This window comes from Archocentrus centrarchus, chromosome 24, assembly GCF_007364275.1.
Source record: "Archocentrus centrarchus isolate MPI-CPG fArcCen1 chromosome 24, fArcCen1, whole genome shotgun sequence".
NCBI lineage: Eukaryota > Metazoa > Chordata > Actinopteri > Cichliformes > Cichlidae > Archocentrus > Archocentrus centrarchus.
The window spans coordinates 14,874,566-14,899,764 of NC_044369.1; the positions used below are offsets into that span (position 1 = coordinate 14,874,566).

Consider the following 25,199-nt stretch of genomic DNA (forward strand, 5'->3'; position numbering starts at 1 on the left):
AGGCGAGCGTGTATTGGAAATAATGGCACCGAGCCTCTGTTTGTTTGCTCGTCTGTCTCCACACAGATTCTCTCAACGCTGCTGCAGCCCAAGCTCACCAGCATCACCAGGTGCAGTGGAGCAAAACCTACTATGCGTGCGTGACAGCGAGGGGAGGGAGGGGGCGTTGTCGCTGGGGCCGATGAAACAAGCGGAGGGGGGGCGAAAGAGAGGGAGAGAGGGAGAGAGAGGATTGGCAAGGTGGCGGGATTTGTGTTGAAGCCTCTGTTCTGTCAGACATGCGCAAGAGCGTCAGCAGCAGCAGCAGCACCACCACCACCGCCGCCGCCGCTGCGCTGCGTTTCCGCCTTGGCTGAGCGGCGCACACAGTCGAGAGGGGAGGGGAGGGAAGCCGAGAGGAAGAACGGAGCCGCCGAGACGCAGTGGGGCACAGCACGGAGTCCAAGCAAATTACACCGACGCACCAACATCCCTCTCCAGATACACCTCAAGTAGCGACCTGACCTGTGCGGTGCGCGCAAGAGCTTTTCAGCATGGAGACTGCGATAAATAATAAGCACTAAAATGTGAGATCCACAGGGGAAATTAGAGCGCACGCGTGTGTGAGAGAAATAAAGTGGCCATTCCCTTTATCTTTTTGCGGGTGATTTCAATTCTGTGTTCTGCAGTCTGAAAATGAAGAAGTTCAACATCAGGAAGGTGCTGGACGGTTTAAAAGAGGTGTCCTCCTCCGCGCCGTCTGTCCAAGTGGGGCCACAGGAGAACCATCTCATCCAGGAGACCCTCCAGTCCGAGCATTTCCAGCTCTGCAAGGTGGGCGAGACTGGGGATTTTATGATACAGCTTTTTGCGTCTTGTCTTTTAACGATAATTATAATTATTAAAGGCAGTTTGTTTAGCGCATATCCCATTTCAGAACACGGATGGTGCAAGTGAGCTCCACAGAATTATTTATTAGCCGCAAAGCATTCGACACTGCAGTCTTCTTCTAAACTACAACAAGCACGTGCTCATTAAATATTTAATTAACATTTAGCAAGTAGCCCATCCATTTCAGAAAGATCACATCCTATGCGCAGTGCAACCTAGGCACCTACGATGCGCATGCTGTGACGAGTGCGCCGCACCGACCAGCAGCAAGTTTCTATTTGGTTGCCCTTTTTTTTTTTAGTTGGAACACTTTTGAAATCATCTCGTTACACGGGGTATGTTAATATACGCCAGCATAATACCAGAGTTTTCTTCATGTGCGCATGGCATGAACTGTCATATCGAGGGGTTGGGCTGAACTGATCCCTTCTTGCATAATCTGCTGGTTTGGATTAGTAAAACGCTGGTTTGTGATTGATGTGTGTGTGTAAGTGAGCGTGTGGTACCCCCCCCCGTGTGGGTTGTCTTTTCCACGTATTGTCTCTCCATTCCCTTCTTCTCCCTCCTCTTCTCTCTTTCACACACCTCTCACCTCCCCCCATTCTGTCTCCTTCATCCACACTTAAACACAGACCACTTTATCCTCAGATCATTGGGGACTGATGGTGCCTGAAGTGAGTGCAGGCCTGCTTGAGAAAAAAACAAAAAAACTTTGCCCTCCTCTGTCTGTATTGACCACAACAACAATAATTGGGATAACAGTTTACATGACATGCATGCTACTGTTAAGTCAGTTTGGGGTTTTCTCAGTTGTCCGCTAAACCCCACTGATGTCCCAACATGTTTAACGTGTATGCTTGTAAAACTTTTTTCTTTATTCCGCTTAACATTTTTGATACAAGTGACAAATCATCTACCTGCAATGTCCTTCTTAGACACAACCTTTGCTTCTGGTTGGTAGAAAAAAATACACTGCTGTTGCATGGTGGAGTCTTTTTGTGTTGTTCTTTTCTGTTTTAGCAACCACATAACAGAGGTTCAAATGTAGGGCAGATTAACATTTGTAAGAAGTATTAAGTTTAGAGTGCTTGGAGTAAACATGGGGAAAAAGAGTCTAGAATCATGTCAACACACCAGAAGGCTTCAGGGACATTGTGGTTTTGTGGCTAGACAGACTTAACTCAAAGACTGCAGGTTTTCTAGCCACAGCAGCCTAAATATGTCTGTCAACAGCTAGACATCTGATTGAAGTACCTTTGAACAAGACTTCAGCCTCCCTCTTGCACCTTTGCTGTCTGTCTGGACAGGAACTCTCTGTAATGTTTCTCTACAAGGAAGGCAGGTGTCTCTGCTGCACTGAGTGCTTCTTATGTAATGTACTTTAGCCTTCTGTCACTAAGCAAACAAATCCAACGGCCCACCACCGGCTGACTGATGCCATAAAACTACTGTCGCAGAAGTGCACAGAGCCGAGCAGGAACACCTTATAATGTGTTGCGCACCTTACAAAAGAGATATAAACTAAACATAACCTAATGCCGCCTATCCATGTTTTTTCTATGTTTTTCATTTCCAGACTTTTAAGTGTTATCACGACTTCACGTGGGAGGCAGCGAGAGAACGAAAAAACAGCATAAAAAGAGGAAAATGAGAAAGAAATCTCAAAATAGGCCCGTGATTATAAAAGGAACCTAAAAAGCGAGTCCAAATATCATGCCTATCATGACGAACAGGGCATCCGTGCACAGAAAGAGCGTTTATTCCTCTTTTTCATTTTCTCTTGTCTGCACAATTTCAGGCTTTATATTTCTGTCACAACACTTCTCACATCCATCTGGGCCATTTGTTTATCAGAGTCAGGTGTGTGACATCCACTGACAAAACAACACCCCTGCTGTGAAATGCAAACTGATATTCTCTAACTAACACGTTTGCTTTCTTCCCCCCATCTTTCTACATATTGCACCAGACCGTCCGTCATGGCTTCCCCTATCAGCCGTCGTCCATGGCTTTTGACCCCGTGCAGAAGATATTGGCCGTTGGCACCCAGAGTGGAGCTCTTAGATTGTATCCTTTTAATTGCCACTGAGCTTCTATGGGTTACTGTGTCCTGTGGCAGCGCCTTTGGGTAGCTGCATCCCTGTGAGGCAGCAGCAGGTAAGTGAGATGTTGTGAGACGCTCCTGTATGTTGGCTGGTTTTCAGTGTCTTGGAAGAGTTTTTGGTAGCATGGGGGTTTTAGCCCTTGTGAGTTTGTGAGCTTCAGTACCTGGAAGGCATCTTTGATTTCTCTTTACCTTAAAGTCCAACGTCCAGATGTTATCACAAGGTAAGATAATTCATAAACTACAGACTAACTTTACCTCCATTGAATTTCACATATCAGCCCTTGACCATGCTACATTGTTGCACCCTTGTGCCGAATGCTAAATCAAAGCAAAGCTCACACAAATGCCACATATTGAAATATGTCTTGCCGTTCGGCACAAGTGTTAGCTTGCATCTGCGTTCTTGCAATATGAGGACGTTAACACAAACAGGGACAACAGATTGCGATGAAATGGCACCGCAGGGAGTCATATAGCTTCAGAGAACGCCCGCGAACTTGCCTGTGCGAGGCTGCTTTTACAGGTCCTCCGTGTGTTCTCCTGCCTGTCCGACAACCTTTGCCAGCTCATTACGGTGTGATGAAGAGCGGTCCGCATAGCTGTCCCTCATTCCCACCTGCTGGCAGCTACGGTTGTGACTCAGTCTTGTTCACCTTGTGCTGGAAAGAAGGGAGGATGATGATGAGCAGGAGAGTCTACTGAACCATGTTTACAAGTCTTCTTTAAAAAAAAAAAAAAGATGGGCAGCCTGTGTACCTTTTAAATGTTTTAAGGCAGACTGAGTGAGATGGTGGGCACATCACATTTTGAAGCGATAACTGAATGTTCCTAAAGCTTTACAGATTCAAAAAAACCTTAACCAGAGCAGATTCTGTCACTGGTACACTTGAATTAGTAGATACGAGATGAAATCCCTCCTTTGGGCTTTTTTTTTTATTAAAAAAAGGCACATAAGCTTAATAGGGCTTATGTCTTGCTTTCTGGCGCATTACTCCATTACTTCCAAACTGGGTAGCCTCAGAAGAAAAATAAAGGCATAGTCAAGAGCTTAGATTTAAAAACACAGTTTCTCAGACGATACTGACTTTGGGTGAATGATCTCGTCAGATGTTTCCTCCTAGCTGTAACTGGTCCCTTTGAAACTGAACAAACAGAGGGATCTCTTTTGTGTTTGAGTGATGTGGATCAGATAGAGTCTTATCAGAGTCAGTGGAAGGTGAATTGGGAGTCATCTATCTGCTCCTTGGTGCCGGTTCTCCTCCCCTGTTATTTTACTGTTTAGTCAGCCTTGTCTCTTTATCTGATGACAGTGACACTACTGTGGCGCAGATGGAGGAGGTATAGTTTGAGGTTTTGTGATTCATAAAATGTGCAATGCTAAGCTGCCGAATGTGGGTTTTGTGGCAGGTTGTGATTTTGTTAAAGTTTTGGCTGGTTGCAGGTTTTGGAAAGCCATCCAGGGATTCCCTGTGCTGATACACTGTCACATCTATGCCCTGGCAAGGCATGAGAGGCTTCTCATGGATATCGATGTGTGTGTGTGTGTGTGTGTGTGTGTGTGTGTGTGTGTGTGTGTGTGAGTGTGTGCATGTGTGTTTGTTTGCCTGGTTGGCCTGCCAGGACATTTGGCTGCACCCCTCTTCCATGAAGGATTACAGGAAGTGGCAGATCAAGGGCCTCAGCCTGGCAGCGTGGCAAAGCACTGAAAATTACAGCACAAACAGGAGGCGTGCACTGATGTGTACACATGTGCGATTGAGTATGTGGGTGCATGTTGGTGTTTGTGTCCTCTGAGGAAATGTCTGTAGCCATAAAGCCAGTCGCTTCTGTGATCCCCAAAAGCTGTCTCGTGTTGGATGCTCACCACTCGCTCTGTGTCTGGCTCCAGTGTCCACCTGGGAAGATGACAATGTCCCTTTGGTGTTGTCTGGAGGAGGGAAAGAGGGGAAACAGAGAAAGAGCTTGGTTGGTGAGCCCGTGGAGAGAACAGGCCAATAAATGAAGAAGAGCAGAGTGAGAGGGAAGAGATAGGAAAGAGTAAGAGAGGCAGGCTATCCCCTTTTCAAGATCTAATGGCCAAGAATAGAATCCTTATTGATCTGTGTGTGGTAATGCAGTGAGACAGATATGCCCAAGTGCACGCATACACACACACACACACACACACACACACACACACACACACACACACACACACACACACACACACACACACACACACACACACACACACACACACACACACAGTGTTTTCTGCACTGTATTTCAGCAGCAAAAGAAGTCATGAGCATTTAGAAAACAACAGGATTTGCTGTGCAAGCAGTCACCCCACATTAGCTATCCTTTAGATTAGCTGTGTGTTTTCAAAAATAAGCAGGATTGCAAAATGCTGAATTAATAAAGCGGTTTTGTAGTGGTTTTAGTGATGAGACAGTGTTTCTGATGAAGGTAGGAAAGCATAAAAGCTTTCTTTTTTTCCCTGTGCCCTTTATTTCTTGGTCACATTTTCTGATCACGCTACTTTTCAGCTAACACTGCAGAGACTTTTTTGCTCTTTACCAGGAGGTCGACCATAAGGCCATCAACATTAGACAAAAAAATGAGAAAATTCGCCTTTCACTGGACTAACAAAAACCATTGCTACAATCATGGCTTCTAACAAAAAGGAAAAAAAACGATTGAACAAGTATTTAGCGGCAATCTATTCTGCACTGATGTGCTTGTGTTGTTGGGGCGCACTGGATTAACATGAAAGGTAAAACGAGTTGGCTGTTTGGAATCGTGGTTTCACCAGTTTTGTTAAAGAGTCAACAAAGCAATGAAAAGTGTTACTGTGTTAAACAATAGTAATCTCAGAGTAGTTGTGCTTGCTTTTGCCATAATCGAACAGCATGTGGTTGATTCATAGTGCTGGTAGTGATGCCAACTGAAATCCTTCATAACAAAGACAAAAATGACACTAACCAAAAGCATACAGTCAGTGCTTGCTATACTTCTTTTGGAAGCTTTTTAGCCCTTATTGTGAGAGGACAGTGGAGAGAAGACAGGAAAGCTGGGAGAAGGTTACCAGGGGCAAGACATGCAGTAAATGGCTTTGGGCCGGATTCAGACTTGGGCCTCTGCATTAGCCTTGTGGCATATCAACCCAGTTGGATAAACTCGCACACCAGTGCTTGCTATACTTAAAATGATTAAAAAATAATTAAATTTCGTTAAACTATTAAAATGAAAAATACTATGTCCTGCGTGAAAATTGAGTAGCAGTTATATCAGATAATCTCTGTGTGCAGCTGTATGATCTTTGGTCACATATTTCCTATGCTGTATAAGGAAAGACTGTTAATTTTAACTCGATTTAAATCAGACAATGGTCTTGCGAGTTCAAGTAACAGTATATAGAATTGCAGCTGACAGTCCAAAGTATCGTGCAGAACACTGTTGATAGCAGATTTTGTTAGTGGCTGACAGAAAACACGGACAGCTTTGGAAGCTTATCACACTAGATCCAGAGTCATCTGTGTGTGTATGTATTTCAATTTCTGGGTGGTCTGCAGCAAATGTGTTTAACACTGTGGCAGCATCACCTCCCTAGAGAGATCACTCTTTACTAATGGTGGCCACGAGAAATGGCAGCACTATAACTCAGAGACTCCCTGTGAGCCAGCAAGACACAGATCAATAGATCAAATTGTCAGTCCATGCGCTGCTAGATTATCTCATCGACAAACGCAGGACATCATAGGCTTCTCACATCCAAACGGGGGGGGGGGGGGACGCACATACACAAAAACACACACGCATGCATGAGCTCACACGCAGAGTTATTATTTCAGAATAGCTGTCTGGAGGTGGCTGAGGTAACACACATTTGTGCCTCTGCACATATGCACACACGCAATGATAGATGAGTTACTCAGATGCTAATGGATGCGCATTCAAATATTGTATGGTGCGCACAAAAGGGCAAACATTTGCACATGCAAGTAGACATTGGTGGACACGGAAAGTGTGCAACACACACACACACACACACACACACACACACACACACACACACACACACACACACACACGGTAACTGTGGCTGGCAGTAAGGTTTTGGTTCAGTGACTGCTATCCTTCTGCAGTCACAAGAAAATCTTACTGAGATGTGATCTTAATGGCACGGATTGTTTTGAGTTGGCAATACAAGCTAGAATTTAATTAGTATAATATGCACTAAAGGAAGTGTTCAGTTGTAGCTCTAGAGCGCTTCATCATATGTATGCGAGTACATTTCTTATTTTGATTAAACTCGTGATTAAACTTGAAGTTTCCATGTATTTCAATAATGTGAGACTTTTATTATTACTATTATTATTATTACTCTGATAGTACAATTTGACTTTAACAAATGATTTACGGTGACCCTCTGGCTGCTTTTCTCTGCATAGCTGCAGTATCTTTAGAGATGGAGGGAAACTTGAAGCTTCTTCTCAGGTCATTGACCATTTGTTCAGTTGTTAGCACTTCTGTTTTGTTAAAATTATTTCCTTTCATTTTTTTTTTTGTCTGATTTCAGTTCTAAATTGCAAACAAACATTTTAAACAGCGCTTCATAAAGCCGGCTGTGTGTGTGTGTGCTTGTGTCTGTGTTTGGTTATGCAATCTGCAGAAGTGTGGCAGGGCAAAGATGAGACCTCAACAAAGGAGTTAAAACTGCCTTCACTCTGTGTTTAGAGGCAAAATTGCATGTTTTATATACGGGTGACTTAAACATCTGTTTGTATCTTTCTTCATATTTCATATACTCTGCTTTTATTAATGTATTATTTCTGTCTCAGTGGACAGCCGGTTAGCTTGCAGTAGCATATGGGGGATGAAGGATTGTTAAAGAGGTTTGGTATCACAGAAATAAAGAGGGATTAGTATCTCAACCCAGTGGACCTCATTTTACTTTTCACACAAACAGAGCAAGGGCTGCGGGAGAGAAAGAAGAGAAAATCGCTTGAAATGAAGGCATAAACTTGCCAGTCGATATAACCATGTGATATAAAAAAACAGAATAACGTTTAAAAGTTTAGTCCATGGTGAGGTCACAAGGGAGGTTCATGTCAGTTCTGTGCGCATCAACTTTACACTATTACTGGAACAAAGAGGGCATGCGTTTGTGGCTGTGCACTGTATTGAAGTACTGTTAATCAAAGACCCCTTATGTACCAGGTTTGAATCTTTCATGCTCTCCCAAAGCACTCAGCGTCCTCTGTTCTATCGGTTCTTAGAAATGGAAAACAAATTTTGCTGCATCAGTACCGCAAGTGTTTTTTCTGCTACCCTCTGTCCAATATCCTGACAGCGTGTTCCGCTTAAGTCCTTTAGCCTTGACAGGCACCAAATGGGATCTGGGTTTAGGGTGATTAAAGTTGTGCTGCCATGTTGCTTCTCCTCAATAATTTAGTGTACATTTATCTCCAGCTTTTACTCCTCTTGCTCCTTGTCCCTCAGCTCTGTTGACTCCTGCTTTCTCAGGAATGATGAGTGTGTGTGTGTGTGTGTAGGTCTGCACATTAAAGTGAAGCATGTGGCTTTGATGGTTTAAACTGTTTGACCAGTTAACTAATGGAAAAGCGCACATGTAAAAATAATAATTAAAAAAACAAACAGAACAAAAGTTCATCCAGACGCATAGGCCTTTCTGCTTAGAGTGACTCATCACATTTAAGGAGGGAACCTGAAGAAATCTAGAGAGGCGTAAACGCCACACAGCTTTTAGAGGAATGCTAAATAAGTGTTGTCTGGAAACCCTTGGACCAAAGACACATTTTCCATCTACTGGTTGTTAATGTACATGCAAATGTAGCTTTCCCTTTGTTAGTCTGTACACAATATAACAAGAAACCAAGCTGTAAGTAATGCACATGTATGGACACAGTGTGTGATGCAGAGTGTTTGATGCAGAGTAGCAATGCCTGAGAGGTCAGCAACCTGTGCACTAATTATTCCCAACAGACGGGAGACAATGCTTGAGTGGCTAAATGTAAATACACAGTGTTGTGTGGGCTGTAGAGAATAAATAGGTTCATGTTTGGATACAGACACTGGGAGAGTGTACCTGTTGTACTGGATGATGACTGGCTTTATTCTGCTTTATGCTTGTGGACAGGTGAATCTACAGTGTCTCGTCAGTGATGTGTTAGGTGAAAATATTAACTGTAAATAACCATGAAATAAATGTCTTTGTGACCACTTTAAAATGGCTAAATAGTTATAGTAAGGTAATCTTAGTGGGACTAAGCATATCCGTAGGTTAGCCAACCTTGCACCTGCAGTGGTTCCTTCAAGCTAACATTTTTCAAGACAGTGGAGGAAATCCAGGCAGAAGTTGTGATTGACAGTTTTAATCCTAATTGGTGTGAAAGGTGGAAACATCCACCAGCAGATACAGCGCTGAAGGCGGAGTGGGCCGTCTACTAATCGAAGAGTTGGTGGTTCGATCCCTGGCTCCTTCAGTCCACATGTCGAAGTGTCCTTGGGCAAGATTATTGAACCCCAAATTTGTTCTAGATGTAGCCATCGACGTGCGACTGTGTGACGTGATATAGAATAAAAGTGTTGAAGGAATGAGTGGATGAATATGGGTTCTGGTAAAAGTATCAGTTCATATAAGTTGCTGCACAAATTAGAGAAATGGGTAGGAATTTAAGAGGGTGGAAGCATGCGAGTATTTACCAACAGTTACCAACAGTTTTCATGGGCAATGAGGTATTAAAAAAGGCATTTCAGGTCCTCACACTTTTCCTTTTTAGCTGTCTAATCGATTTACCGCTCGTTTATTGCTTCATTTGACTTCATTGTTGCCTTCATCCCAGATCTGAGCAATATTTTCAGTGAGTGCAGTCTTATTACAACCAAAGCAGTGGCCAAAACTGTGAAAATTGTACCCATTTTGTAACATACTGATAATCTACGATCTGAGATGTGAGCTCCATTTTAGCCACGGTGCGTGCAGCGTTCTTGATAACATACTCGCTGCTGTGCTGTTCGACCTAGCGAGTGAGTGACAGTCAGAGCACGCAGCTCTGTCAGAATGTTGTGATTTATGGCAGGATCTATTTCACACAGCTGCATTTTCAGCATCGGCTGGCCCACTTGTGAGGATCCTGTTCCTATTGTATTGATTTGCACTCATATAAGTCCTGGTCAATATGTTTCTCTTAATGTAACAGCATTCTTGCAACCAAAGGCCTTGACCACTGTCCGTTTGCTGTACCACAAAGGTCCCTTGTCACCAAGTGTCAAGCATTAAAAGTAAATACCCTGTACACGCTTAATAGATTGGTGTCATTGTGCATGGCTTTCGATTCAGCGATGATACTTGTGGTAACGCTGTGTGTCCTATTGATTTCATTTGTAAGTCTGTTGCTTTCATTTTTGTGGCACTTTAACATTTAACTCCCCCAAGGATTAAATGCTGGTACTTCAAAAATCATATAAACTATGGTTTCTTTCCTGTCAGAGCAAAAACAAAAGCTCCAGATTGCCCTTTGCCTATAAATAGCTGATTATTGGGTAGGTTAAGTACAAGCTGTTGTTTGCGACTTTCCAAGAGAAGGTTTTGGCGTGTGCTGATAGCTCTCTCCTGTCAAGTGATATTTATATCACTTCATCATACGTGCCGTAAATCTGGCATCTCGCTGAAATATCACTGTCATTTAACAAATCATACATGACGTCAACCAAGAACGGGCAGTATGGGATTAATTTACACGCATTTTTGAGGTTGAATGAGAATGTGATGTCCTTCAATTACCGTTAGTACACACGGTGTGCGCCAGGGGATTTTTCTAGTCCGCAAACACATGTTCATCCTCATGTGTAGGAGGATGAACATGTGTCCTGAGCGTAGCTTTGTAGCCCGTAGTCAGGGTAAAGACTTGAACATACAAAACAAGAACCAGCTTATGGAAGAAATAATAGCTGAAAAACTGCTGTGTGCATGCTTTACTATCAAGGTGACTGGACTGAAAATTAAATGCTTCTCCTTGAGTGAATAAAAACACTTCATTTGATGAGCTAAAAATACACGTAAAAAAAAAATAAAGGAAAAGAAAAAAGAGTGTTTGTTCAGGTGCTTGTTTCAATATGACGTGAGCGGCTGAGACTCGGTGGTTTTGCTTGACATTACTGTTAATGTGTGGAACTGTGGCGGGGGTTGAGTCAAACTTATGCTGTCAGGTTGGCACAGTCCCTGTGGTGCTTGTAGGGGGACTGGCTTACAGAATGCTGTGAAGCACAAAGATTTTGTCATCTTGCTTTTCCCCCTGCCTTTGATGTGACCTCTGGGTCTCCATAGGGCCACAACTCTGAAATGACTGTGAAGTATTTCTCTCTCTCTGTTATACATTTTCTTCTGTTCTACTTTCTGTTTTTTAAAAAAAAAAATTTTCTGTAGTACTTATTTTCAGGGATGCCGCTGCTGTTTTGGGATATAGGTTTATTTAATTTTATTTAATTTTATTTTATTTTATATGTCCTCCTGATTTTGCTGCTTGTTCTCTGCATCCAATTATTTTTGTTCAGCCGCTGTAGGCAGTAGTCTTCCACTCTGTCTCAAGGGCCTCTGCTGCCTCCGCATTAATGTTTCATATGTTTCCTTATGATTTGTCTTTGTAACACTCTCCCCTTCCAATTGCTTTACCCAGACATCCAGGGGCTTATCTTGCAAGAGATGACTTGTATCCTAATGTTCACCACATGTACTTTGTTCCCCCGACACAACAGTTATGACCAATTAAATATAATTAATTAGGAAAATGTAAAAAGGACATTATGCCAAGCTCCACAAACAACTTTTTAGGTAATGATGTTTTTTGTAATACTGCTTGATATTGTGCTGTTCTGGCACACATGCACAGTCATGTAAAACGGTAATTAAATCACACGAAAATTATCATCTATTCTCTTCATATTTAAGTTTAAACAATTTAGGAAAGAAAAAGATGTCTACAGATTTCCATCCATCCATCAATTTCCTTCTGCTATATTATAAAGAAGCAGTGTACATTCCAGACAGGTCACCAGTTAGCCATTACAGGGCTAACACAACGAGACAGACAACCATTCACACCCACTACTAATTTAAAATCTTCAGTTATCCTGACCCCACGCGTGTCTTTGGACTGTGGGAGGAAGACAGAGTACCCAGAGAGAACCCACACAGAGATAGGGAGAACATGCAAACTCCACACACAAAGGACTCGGCCAGATGGTGGATTTGAACCCAGGACCTTCTTGCTGCAAGGTGATTTTTTTTGATAGTTTTCATATATTATATAATATTTTATATAATTTTATAGTGACACTAATAGTTTCAGGCCCTGTGACAGGCTGGCGACCTGTTCAGGGTGTACCCTGCCTCTCGCCCTATGACAGCTGGGATAGGCTCCAGCCCCCCCGCGACCCTGACCAGGATAAGCGGAAGCGAATGGATGGATGGATGGACTAATAGTTTCAGTAATTAAGACAACCAGACCACTAATACTCCGCTACATTTATTACCCTTTCAGAATAATAAAATTAGAATCAGGAGTTCCAGATTAGATACCAGTGATTATAACTTAAGGAGTAACAGGTGGACACAGTCTTGTTTAAACCTCTTACGTCTAGGGTGTTCTCTTTGCTTTCTTTTGCCCTCACACCCTCAAGAGCTCCCCGAGGAATACAGAAAAAGGCTTTTGGATGGCTATAAGCCAGGGAAAAGGTTTGTGAAAAGGTCTCCAAATGATTTGAGAGTAATCATTCCCCTGTAAGGAAAATCACACATACAAGTGGTATTGATTTCAAATGATTACTATCCTGCATCCAGGACGGACTGTTCCTGTAAATTCAGCCCAATTGCAGACTATTTGATTCAAAAGAACTAAACCAACTTAAAATGTAGTCAGAGGATCTTGAAGTAACTCTTGCAAGTGTTGTTGTCCAAAATGCATGTGTCTATAATAATCAGAAAAGGTCACACAAATTTGATCTGCATGGGAAGCAGAGAAACAAGAAGACTCTTTGTGTCCTCGTTCATTCTGGTGTCCAGAAAGAACAAAGCAGTTTACAGTTTGCCAATGAGAAAGAAAGGCCAGGTCTTTTGGAAAAATCTGAAGTGGCTCATCAAAGATAGATATATAGTTGGCCACATTAACAGTAAAAATGTTTGGCATGGACTGAAGGCAGCCTATAAGGAGAAGAACACCATACAAACTGCAAAGCATGGTGTTGGGAATGTTATGGTTTGAGGTTGCTTCATAGCCTCAGAGAATGGGCAGCTTGAGTCATTGACTAAAAATAAATCCTGATATTAAAAGAGTGCTTGAAGATAATGTGAGGCCATCTGATGATTTCGTAAGCATGAATAGATGGAACATACATATAAGCAAATCAACCAAGGAGTGGTACAAAAAGACAAAACCTGAGGGCTAAAACCAGATTTGAACCTTGTGAAACTCTGTGGAAATGTTGTGGAGGAATTTTAAAGTGACGGGAGGTGAAAGAATCCTGCAACTAAAGTAGTTTAAAAAGGAAGTGATTGAAATTATAAGCAAACCTCATTGAGAGGCTGATGGACACTCAGGTGGGGAATACTTATTTTTTGTAGTGAAAAGTATCACTTCTGCTGATATTTCCTCATAACTGCATTGATCCTTTGCTAATACCGAGGCTGTTAATGACATGTTAGAATGTGGCTGTGAGTGTGACTATTTGCCTGTGCCGCTGTGCGCATGTTGTGCGCGCATGAAACGGACCAGCTCCCAATCAGACATATGTGAGACTGACCGGCCGGTCACTGGTCAGAGCTGAGAATGCTGAAAATCGGCTGAAAATTTGCACAGGCTGCCATTCTAACAGCCTCTCTCTGAGATCGTCTTCATTTGTAGTTTAACAGGTGTGTTAACAGACAGAAGCAGTTGTGGTTTGATGGCATGCAGGTGCACCTAATTGCTACGGGCTGTTTAAAATGCTGGTTATGACTTTACTAAAATCTAGAGCTACATTTCTGTCTTGCAAGGTTGTCTACACAAGCACAGACACACGCACACACACACACACACACACACGCACTGGGCTTTGTGGCATGCAAAGGAGGAAAGACAGAAAGATTCCCAAGGCGCCAGAACTTGAGGAATTGCCTGTCACTGCGTTTTTATGCGCCGAAATGTGGGTGTATGTGTGCGATAAAGACGCTTGTAGACAGAGACAGAGCTGCATCCATACAGTAGGTACTGTAGGTGTCCTTGCCTGGGCTTTTTATATTTATGTGCAGTTAACCTCAGGAAGGCCTTAACATGCACCAAAACATGCAACCAAGTGAACCATCTGTTATGGCAGACACACAAAGTTTGCCATAGTTTTGTCACTTCACATCTTAGGTCCAAGACATAGTATTATGGAATTTGAGTGTGAGTTTTCTATTTCATGCTTTTATCTTCTTTGCTAAAGGCTGATTTCTACATATTCAACTAAATCAACTCTAGCTGGAGAATATTAGTGTCTTTGTCGGCTGTAGCTAACAAACTGCCAGTGTGGACATGTGGGTAATGCTGCTTATAGGCATGTTATGGAATATATACTGCAACTGAGATATTTGTTGTTTACCTGCAACGAATAGCCTCAAGCACAAGTACAAGTACATACTCCTTGTTGCACAATCAGTGTTGGGCAGTGTACACCAGCTGAACAAAGTGTGTATGACATTTACCTTAAGATAACAGTTTGCATAGTCATCTCTTCGGCTCATGGCTATTTCCATCAGAAACATTTCTCATCATGTTGGAAGGAATCCTGAAATGCTTTTTTAAGAGCTCTCCCTGAGCCTGCCCCTACACTGATCTTACATGAATTAGAATTGTAGGTGTTTTTGTGTATATGTAAAGAAACACACTAGGAGCAGCTGTGGAACAATAACAAAATAGCAGCGCTTGTATGGCTGTCACTGTGCATTATTTGTCAAAGCATTTGAAATGAAATAAAGCGTAGCTGTTGGGCAGTGTCTAGGGACAGATCGCATTAGAACAAACAAACGTGTTGTATTTTGCTTGTATTTTCTTTTTTTTAAATCCTAGATAAGATGCTTTTATAAGATGCTGTTTTTCCTGGAAATTAAGTTTGAAAAATCAGGATGTCTGTTATTCAAGGATTAAATAATTATGTATTCAACTTAGAAATTCTTCTTCCCTGGAGAGAGAACTATTGTTTGCTTTTTTTTTGGTAGACTTAATGTTCCTAATATCTCCTCACAGGACATAGTGTAACAGCCTCTACATGGTAGAGGAGATAAAAAAATAAAAAGGAAAAAGAAATAACTAAAACCCCTAAAACATTTCATTTTTATAAGAGAGCAGGCTTCATCAGCCTTAATCCCCATCTTCCTACATTGTCCTGCACCTTCTGTGGTTTCCATGGTCACACATGTACGTTTATATACAAGCAGCAGCTGCACTCTTGCGGTTTACTTTTGCCACTGACTTCAGTAATGTGTCATCAAGGTCTCCAGTCATAGTAACCACTTGGGCCTGAAAGCATCCCATTTACTCTAGATTTAAACAATTTCAGATTTTTTTGAGATTTGTGCAGCTCCTTTTGCCACAGTGGGAATTGCAGTTCAGTATAGGAACTTGTGATACATGTGACTGCTCATTTAGCTGCTAGATTAGCAAATTTGAAACAAACTGCTACAGGCCTGTCACAATGCTTGAAGTAGCAGAGCTGGACATACCCCTCCATGGCATGCCCCTCTCACTGCTGCCACTTGCTGTTGCTAATATTAAAAAAAAAAAAAATCCCGAATTCAGCATCCACCTTTAAGCCCCTGAGTCTAGCTTTCTTTGTTTTGTTTTTTTTTTGGGGGGGGGGGGGGTATTATAATTGATTTTGTCTCCCTCATCTGACAGCGCTGCAAGGCTTCTGTGCCTTTTCCTCTTGCTGACAGCGGCATTGCAAACAAATGTTTGAAATTTTCCTCAGCTCAAGAGAAAAGGCTCTAAATATCCGATCAGTGACTTAAGCCTTACGGCTGCCAGCCTACATAAATGGCATTTTGTAATGGAGTTTGCTTGAGTAAAGCTAGTGTCCTAAACTTTAGCCGACTGAGCCTGCCCAGGACTTGGCACGGTCTTTGTCTGTCAATAAGAGATCCGCAAGTCCTGACTTTTGCCTTTGTCCGCTGGTAGCTGCAACGGTATTTATCTCCCCGTCGCTGCTCTCTAGGCTGCCTTTTAGTATGCAGCCCTGCCGAGTGCCTGCAGGGAAGACACACATGTCACATGACGCGATGACTCAGGCTTTAATGCCCTGCTACATGGCTGGCATGTGCACAGACACCCCCCACCCCCACCCCACTTAGCTCTCAGCCTGTTGCTAAGTGTGACAGACCTATATTTAAGTCCATAAGAGTGTGCTAATGTCCAACGTGTGTCTCTGTGCTGCACGTGACTGGCCGTCGGGCTGTATTTCTGTCTGATTCAAGCACAATGAGGACGGATTATATTGTGTCGTCAAATGTTGAAATGGTTGGGAGGTTGGGCACGAATGTTCAGATGCACATCTCTGGACCCGAGGCAATGTATGTGGAGGAGGGAAGATAGGGGGAAAATAAGGACAAAGTTATAGATGTGGTTGTCCAGAGACAAAGAGCTATAATGGACTGTGCCTGTCTGCTATAGCATCCATCCAGTTGGAGTTGGCGGATTTCATATGAGCGATGTACACAGAGATTGTTTTTTACAAGCATGGAGACTTCTGGTTTAACATCAACATGACGCAAAGCTGTCAAGACATAAATACCTAAAAGTGGTGCAGATGTGTCCTTGGATTGTCATTCATTGCAGTACAAGCAAGCTGGAATCCCTACAGCTATAGGAGACATGACAATCAACAGGAAGAGTGGAGGGATGATCTCACTGCAGACTGACGAAGTTGCATCTAAGTTTAGAAAAGTGAAGAGGAGGATGAGAAATTAGAGGGAGATAAAATGTACTGTAGGAGTGTATGCATATGGACGGTAGCCATAGTGGTTGCAGCCATTCAGCTCTGTGACTCAGAACTCTGGTGTTGTGTGGGTGGGGTTTGCAGAGTTTGGAAGGGCAAAAAAATTGGCTTCTGATCAAACTGTAATCAGACCACTGTCCTAGCAGAAGCCACCACACATTGGCCATTTGTCTGCTGTGACAGCAGGTTGAAGTGTCAGACCCCTAGAGGGGTGGGAGACCCATCACTTCTTACTCACCACACAGTGCACTGTAGACCCCACCCCCCCCATCTCCATCAAACAGAGCATCGTATCTGCATGCAGTTTGCTTCTCTGTTTTCGAGCAAGGGCAGCCTGTGAAAGAAAGGACAGCTTTGCAGCTTGTGTATCGCCACTTTCATCCCAGTGATGAAGCAGCTAATTTGTTTGATAAGCCAGAAGCCCCTGCCATGTCTCAGACACCAGCGGGTGTGAGTGATGAACAAGCAGTAGGAGAGGTCTCAGTAAGCCATGCCACTAGGCCCCCATTAAACTTCAATTGGGGCCTCTTGGCCTTATTTCTCTTCCTGTCTGGTGCTTGGCAATGCTTTTGCTTACACATTAAAAGTGGGTGTTGATGATTGCTGATAACATGATGGGGGGGGGGGGGGGGGGGGGCAACAATGGTGAGCACACTAGCCTTTGTAGCAGACAGATGATGAATGCAGTTAAGCACCTCACTGACTCTTACATCACAGACAGTATGAGAAGGGCCAGTTCAAATGCAAATAAAATGGTATTCTTTTAAGGAGGTTTCATCTCAGCCTCAGGCTGCTCCTTGTGTGCTGGTCAGCAGCTGTTCTCATCTTTAGAAACTGTTGCTGCAGTGTCATGCATTTTTAATGGGTGAGGACACTGTATCAGGCTGCGTTCTTTAAGTATATACATTTAATGTATGTAAATGCTCGTCCTTTATGACTATTCATGGGTGTGTGTACATAACGTGTGTATTCTGTGAGCACGAGGTGGCTTTACTGCCAGTATATGGAGAACTGCTGGTTGAGTGAAATGTGTGTGTGCATTAGGCTCTGTCAGCATATAGCATGGGCAAATTTGTATATGAGTGTCTGCATTTCTGCTTGTATACCAGCTAATAGTGGTTTAGGGACTAATGTGATGCAGCAGCTCTGGGCTTCAGACACACTCCCTGAATCATTTCTGAATAAGCTCTATTGGGCTCAGATTCCCAGAGGTCTCTCCAGTAATGCTTCCATCATGCCTGCGCTTCATCCAAAATTAATTTGAGGATTTGGCAAGCCTTAAAAATGAAGATCCTAAATAAAAGTGAAAACAAACAGCATGCAATTAGATATTTTACAAAGAATTTCACATGCATTTTAGTGTCATGTTAACTACAGCCATTAGAATATACACAGGACAAAATGAGATCTTGCTTCTTAAAGTGCTGGAAACACATCCCGAGCTGGAGCCTTTATAGCTGTTGCATAGCACAAAACATGGCTTGAAAGAGTTTTTTTTTTTTTTTTTCTCTATAAAAACAAACTTAACTGGACACGTGGAATTATGTCTCCAAAGTGCAGATGAGGTTGTGAATTAAAGTGACAGTGCTGAAATTTAATGAAAAGACTGATTATAGACATGCAACGATGCCTCGACTCACACATTTAGCTTGACCTCATATCATACATTGTCTGTAATCACAAACATTTAAACCACCATTTTTTGTGCATTAATTTTCCATCAGCTATTCTCAATTATGAAGATAGACTCCATCTTACTATTAACTCAACACCATTTCTCCGTCATATTCCACACTCTTGGAGCACAGAGGAGATTTTGGCTGTATGCTACTGGCACTTGTGTTCATGTGTGGAGTCCTTTCAGCTCACTAGGCTGACTGATAAATTGAAAAGAAATCCAAAAGAAGACAATACAGCATGTTTAGTTAGTTAGCTGTTAGTTAATTAGCTCGTTAGTTATTTTTTGAGCGTGAAATTACTGCAGTGAATGCGACTGTGCATTGGAGACAACTCGCTGGGTGCAGCACAGTCTGCCTTCTCATCTGTCACTCAGCACATATTCACCAGCTGCACATGTGGACCTGTGGCATATATATATATATATGATTTTGTATCATTGCTCTCGTGCTGAAGAAAGCAAAATGATGAATGCTGAGGAGCAGGAGAATTCTGCTTAAATTCTGTCAATTGCACCAGAACTGTTTGGACAGCAGTTTATTCAAGATCCTAATCATGAGGTCAAAACAAGCAAAGAGCTTTTCAAGTTGAATAAGCAGGGAATCCTTGACTAGCTGAGCCAGTTATTTGACCTTGATCCAAATAGCAGCATTTCACTTTGTAAAGGCAGCACTAAATGCAGGTAGAAACCACGAGCAGGAGATGAAGGCAGCTGCAGTTTAAGGTCTGAGAATCATCATTAGTGAAGATACAAAGCTTTGTTGTAAATCAGCCTATTTTGAGGAGGGAATGTAGTGATGTGCAGACCCTAAACCATAGAGCCTGAAGAACAAAACTCTGTGAATTATATTGGACTTTATGATAGGCTATTTTATGGGTTTGTACTGTCTTTAGCATTTTGATTTACAGTCCCTTAGAAATGCATTTGACATAAGAGCTCCTCTTTCCTGCTTTCTCTTAGGGCAGAAATCTAAATTTAGCACAAAAAGTAAGGAAATTTGTGTTTGGTCGATTATTTCTTTGTTGTAACAATACTTCTTGGCAATAAATCTTATACCGCCTGTTAATTTCCTCTTAAATGGAGCCACATTTGTTAGGAAAATGCATTTGTGGGTTGAGCAGCAGAGCTGAGGATGTGGGTTGTGTCCATGAAAAACTTGCCAAACCTTCTTGCCAAACAGCTTATTCTGCTACTGACTCATGTTTTGAGCTTCTGACAATCAGGTGCCTGACTGGCACCTGATTAGCAGCATCACTAAGCATGGACTCTGCTACAGTGGTGTAGCTCTGAGCATGCCACATGTGACTGATCCAGATAGGGCCTGTGTCATAGGACAATTTCAAGCTGGTGTTCTGTAAAATACAAGTCAGAGCATCATTTGGAGTGAGTCCTAGTATCAAACTGAAGACCAAGTTTCATACTACCATCACCCAGGACCTCAAGTGGGAGCCCACCATCACCTCTGTCGTCAAAAAGGCCCAGCAGAGGATGTACTTCCTGCGGCAGTTGAAGAAATTCAACTTGCCAGCAAGGACCATGGTGCAGTTCTATACTGCCATCATTGAGTCCATCCTTACCTCCTCCATCACTGTGTGGTACGCTGGAGCCACCACTAGGGACAAACAGAGACTACAGCGCGTTGTGCACTCTGCTGAGAAGGTGATTGGCAGTAACCTCCCATCTCTCCAGGACCTGTACACCTCCAGGACACTGGGGCGTGCAGGTCGGATCACAGCCGACCACTCTCACCCTGGGCACAGACTTTTTGACCCTCTCCCCTCAGGCAGGAGGCTACGGTCCATACGGACCAGAACCTCCCGCCATAAGAACAGTTTCTTCCCCTCTGCTGTTGGACTCATGAACAATTACCCTAAGACTGTTACCACCACCCTCCACAAACGCTGATGACCCTATGTCTATGCACCTGTCTGATTGCACTGATGTACATATTAGTGGAATATAGTTTACATTCTTTTATCTTTTAATTAGTCTCTGCACTGTATATTTTGTAAGCTCTAATATCTCTGTATATTTGCAATTTGTATACTTGTATATTGTCTTATAGTTTTTATACTTATTTGTTTTTTTTTTCTGTAAGCACGAAGTACCGCAGCAATTTCCTAATGCTGTGAACCTGTTCACCCATATGGCAATAAAAACCTTCTGATTCTGATTCTGATTCTGATATAACAGGATATCAGAGACAGGCGGTGGGTGACCCAAAAAGATGACACCGCAATAAGACAGTTTCTGCACCCTGTCAGCACCATATAGGCAGTCTTCTACTGATTTGCCGTCAAGGTTTGCAGGACAATATGGCCGACGGCTCTCTTCCCAAATCCAAAACGGACTGCACACAGCCCATCTCCAGTCTCATAGGGCTGCCCGGAGGCCTGACCTCAACCCCGCTCAACACTTGTGGGATTAGCTTGGGAGTGCTGTTCTTGCCAGAGTGACCAGCACAACCGCACTGGCTGACAAATGCTGGTTGAAGAATAGGATGCCATCCCACAGCAGTGTGTGACCAAGCTGGTGACCAGTATGAAGAGGGGGTGCCAGGCTGTTGTCACTGTGTATGGTTCTTCCACATGCTACTGAGGCCCCTGTTTGCTAAATGAACAAATTATGGTTTGTGTCTTCAGCCTTCAATCATCCAATCCAATAAATGACACCAAACAAGAGTCAGTAGCAGAATAAGCTGTTTGGCATTGGCAGAGAAGATTTGGCAAGCTCTGCTGCTCAACCCGTAAATGTATTTTCCTTACAAATGTGGCACCATTTAAGCGGAAATAAACAGGCTTTCCAGTGGTATAAGATTTAGTGCCAAGAAGCGTTGTTACAACAGAGAAACAATCGCTCAATCACAAATTGCCTCACTTTTTGTGTTAAGTTTATATGGAAATGAAATGGGAATATCTACAGCCCTACTTGGAAGTTCTGGGATTTATAATGACTGGAAAGACTGGACAAGACAGATGGATGCTCCAATTAAATTTGCACGCACACACACGCACGCACGCACACACACACACACACACACACACATACACACACACACACACACACACACACACTCACACACACTACGCATTCACTTGCACATCCATTGTCCCAGTTTCAGAACAGTGTCAGCGGGTTGCAAAAACATCAGTGTCACACACTAAAATGTAGTTTCAATCTCTTCTTATGTGTATGTATAGATGTATAGATGTGCCTGTTGATCATCGCCACAAATGCATGTCATAGTTCAGTTCAACTCAGTTTTATTTATATAGCGCCAAATCACAACAACAGTCGCCTCAAGGTGCTTTATATTGTAAGGTAAAGACCCTACAGTAATACAGAGTTGGGCTATGAGCATTTTGGAGGAGTATTGGAATGGGGAAGAGGGGGAAGTAAGATGAGAGAAGCATCAGACAGAAAGGCGATCGAGATAAAAATGACAGCGATGGTACAAGCAAGAGAGGCGGAGAGGCGACAGTGGGGATTAGCAGCAGAGCGAGGAAGACGTGCTTTCTTTTTTTGTGCTCGCACTCTGTTGCTCTTTTTCCTGTCTCCCCCACACCGAATACACAGGAAACGTCCTGGCCTGGGCGCCCTCCACATTGCATGGCACATGTCTATAAACACCCACGGACACACACAAATGAATAAAGAGGAACAATTCTGTTGACTTATGCAACTGCCTTTGTTGTACTATGCACTCACTTCAGATCCCTCCCTGAAAGCCTGTATATGCTGTGTGATGTGATTGGGTTTGCCTGACTCTTCTCCAGTCTCTCTCTTTTTTCATAACCTGCGTGTTATAATCGCTAGAAGAAGCACAGGAAGACTATAACAGAACATGAAGGAGATGGCACACAAACATGTACTGTAGTGTTTGTGCTGGAGTCAGAGGCACATATTTTTATATTGCACAGATGGACATGTGAGTCATCAAAGCGCTGTTGTTTAATTAAGTGCATGGCGCATTTGCCTGTGTGAATATGCATTCTTCTCTTTTTAATCCAGTCATTCAGACAGAATATCTTCCTTTTCGGTGCCCTGAACTGCTTAATCCAATTGAATGCATCTCCTAAATTAATCCACAGCTGCTCTTACAGGTATTAAACGTTTGCACTCCTCCATCCATCAGCACATTTGAACAGCTTCTCCTGGTCTGGGGTTTTAAAGCTTTTAGTAAGGCCGTTGCTAAAGCTTGAACTGAAACCTCACAGATTTTTTTTGGTTTGGTATATAAAATTATTTCATACTAATTGAATTGATGAAAATGCCCATTAACATTCACCAGAAGTCAACACGATGCCACAAAACTGCTCTGCTTGAATAATAAAGCAAAAATACATTACCACAGGGTCAATGATTAAGGTCTCAGGGATAAAGAAAAGTGGTGGATTCTCAGTAAGAAGCTTACATGTAAAACCTTGGAAATGCATTTTCTTTCTTGAGAAGTCCCTTGAGTGACTAATCAGAAATTAATCTGTAGTTGGTAAATAGATAACAACAAGTAGTAAATAATAGTTGCTATTTTTAATTTTCTTTACCCACACCTGTTTGTTGCCTTTCTAAGACAACCATCCATTTTTGTTACTGCTTGTCCTATCTGAGGTTGCTGGCACATCATCCCAGCTGTCACAGGGCGAACAGCAGGCTACCCTCTGGACAGGTCACCAGTCTATCGCAGGGCTAACACAGAGACAGACAACCGTCACACTCAGATTCAGACCTAGGGCAAAACTAGGATGACCAGTTAACCTAACCTAACATATGCATCTGTGTGTGTGTGTAAAGGGGGTGGGGGGGTGTCAGAGTTCCCAGAGTGATGCAGGCACAGGGAGAACATGCAATACAAAAACTCTAGCTGTGGATCTGAACCCAGGACCTTCTTCCTGTGTGGCAACAGTGCCAACCACTGCACCATTAAGATGCATAAATGCGTAATTTTTGCTGAATTTCATCTCAGAGGAGTGAAGCATTCAGCTTCTTGCTCAAAGATACTTCAGCAGGGCAGATGGCTGCCGGCATGGGGAACCTTAACCTCAAGTTGAAGGACATCTGCATTACTGACTGTGGCACCCTGCTGTGTGTATGTGTGCATGTATGCGAGATCACTGGTAGTCTCCAGTTAAGTGCTGGGAATACTTGGCCTTCTGTCTCGCATTAATCAAAGTGCAAAGGACGGCACTCAGATTAATATTTTATATGCTGTGTGACACTTGGCAAGATGCCCTTCTCCACTGTGCTGTGGGCAAACTGACAACCATACAATGTACCAAAGATGTCTAATTAGTCCTAAACCAGACGCAACAGAATTATTGCCAGCAGGGAGTGTGGTACAGATACCTCAATCCATCAAGCTGAATAAATCTATAGATTCCACTGTTGTCACTGCAGTCATCATGCCAATGTGATAGGGTCATTTCTTCTTCATATTTTTCTTTTTAATAATCAATTCCTTACAGATCTAGTTCCTGAGGTGTGTATATACACTCATTCAATTGCTGCTTTATGTCTAGCAAAATTGTGATTTTTGCTTTACTGGCAGCTTGCAGGTCCATGACCTTGAGAGCACAATCTGGCTCTGCATCGGTTGGCACACAGAAACACATTAGAGGCCAATCTTTACTAATCTCCCATGATCCTACCTTTGAAAGATTTGCTTGATATCGGTGCCAGTGAGTGCATGCCTCAAATGCAGCATGTAACTGACCTTTATTTGAAGCAGGGTGATACTAGAGGCACCTTTTTATGAATTCCTTTGTTTTGATAAGTATAATTTGTCATGATTTAGTTCAGGGGGGGCGTGGTGGTGCAGTAGCTAGACTTTTTGCAGGGGTTTCTTCTCAAAATTCAAAGATGTGGTTGCTTTTAAAGCCTGGAGACAATGGCTTTATTTTACAGTGTAACACAATAAAGTCACCATTGTTTAACAAACTATAAAACAATTTCTTGAGCAAAATGTGGAAAAGCCAAAATATAACATCCCATTGTGAGGAGACAGGGTAGCTGGGCCTGGCTTCGGCCGCTGCCTCACATCCCAGTAAAGAAAGTGGACGGATGAAAGTAAGTAACGGCAGCATTTTGAATTCAACTGACCAGAAATCCTTGATTTTGTAACAGGACTTGTATTATATATCATGTTTTTTCCCTTAGCTTGTCTATACTTTTTCACGACAACCACACCCACACCCAAACTTGAAATTAAATACTAGTTTTTATTTGAGTAAAAGCAGCACAAAACAGCACAGCACACTTTCTCCTGGATAAACAAAGCAGTGTGCTATTATTCAGAGCAGAATAATCACGGCGTCTGGCTGCATTTTCTTGCTGCTAATACTTGTATTCAAAAAACAAGAAACTCCCGATGTTGCCGTGTGAATGTATTAAAGGTTAATTTGGCATTAAGTTAAAGTCTAATAAAACATTTTCTTCCTACTACCTTGAAAGGATAATACATGAGGCCCTCTAAATGCATATACTGGCTCCTGTTTGCCACATCCATTATTCATAAACAGCAGAAAAACCAGTCAC

The 25,199-nt window shown here is 42.7% G+C and overlaps 1 protein-coding gene across 2 annotated transcripts in view; it reads left to right on the forward strand.

Annotated features, from left to right (window-relative positions):
- The first annotated feature begins 356 nt into the window (after nt 1–356).
- Nucleotides 357–25,199, forward strand: part of stxbp5a (syntaxin binding protein 5a (tomosyn)) — a 98,955-nt gene continuing 74,112 nt past the window's right edge. For both annotated transcript variants that reach the window (XM_030721509.1, XM_030721510.1), the window contains exons 1-2: nt 357–813; nt 2,840–2,937. In XM_030721509.1, the coding sequence (XP_030577369.1) occupies nt 676–813; nt 2,840–2,937 (236 nt within the window). In that variant the 5' untranslated portion in view covers nt 357–675. The remainder of the gene's footprint in view (nt 814–2,839; nt 2,938–25,199) is intronic.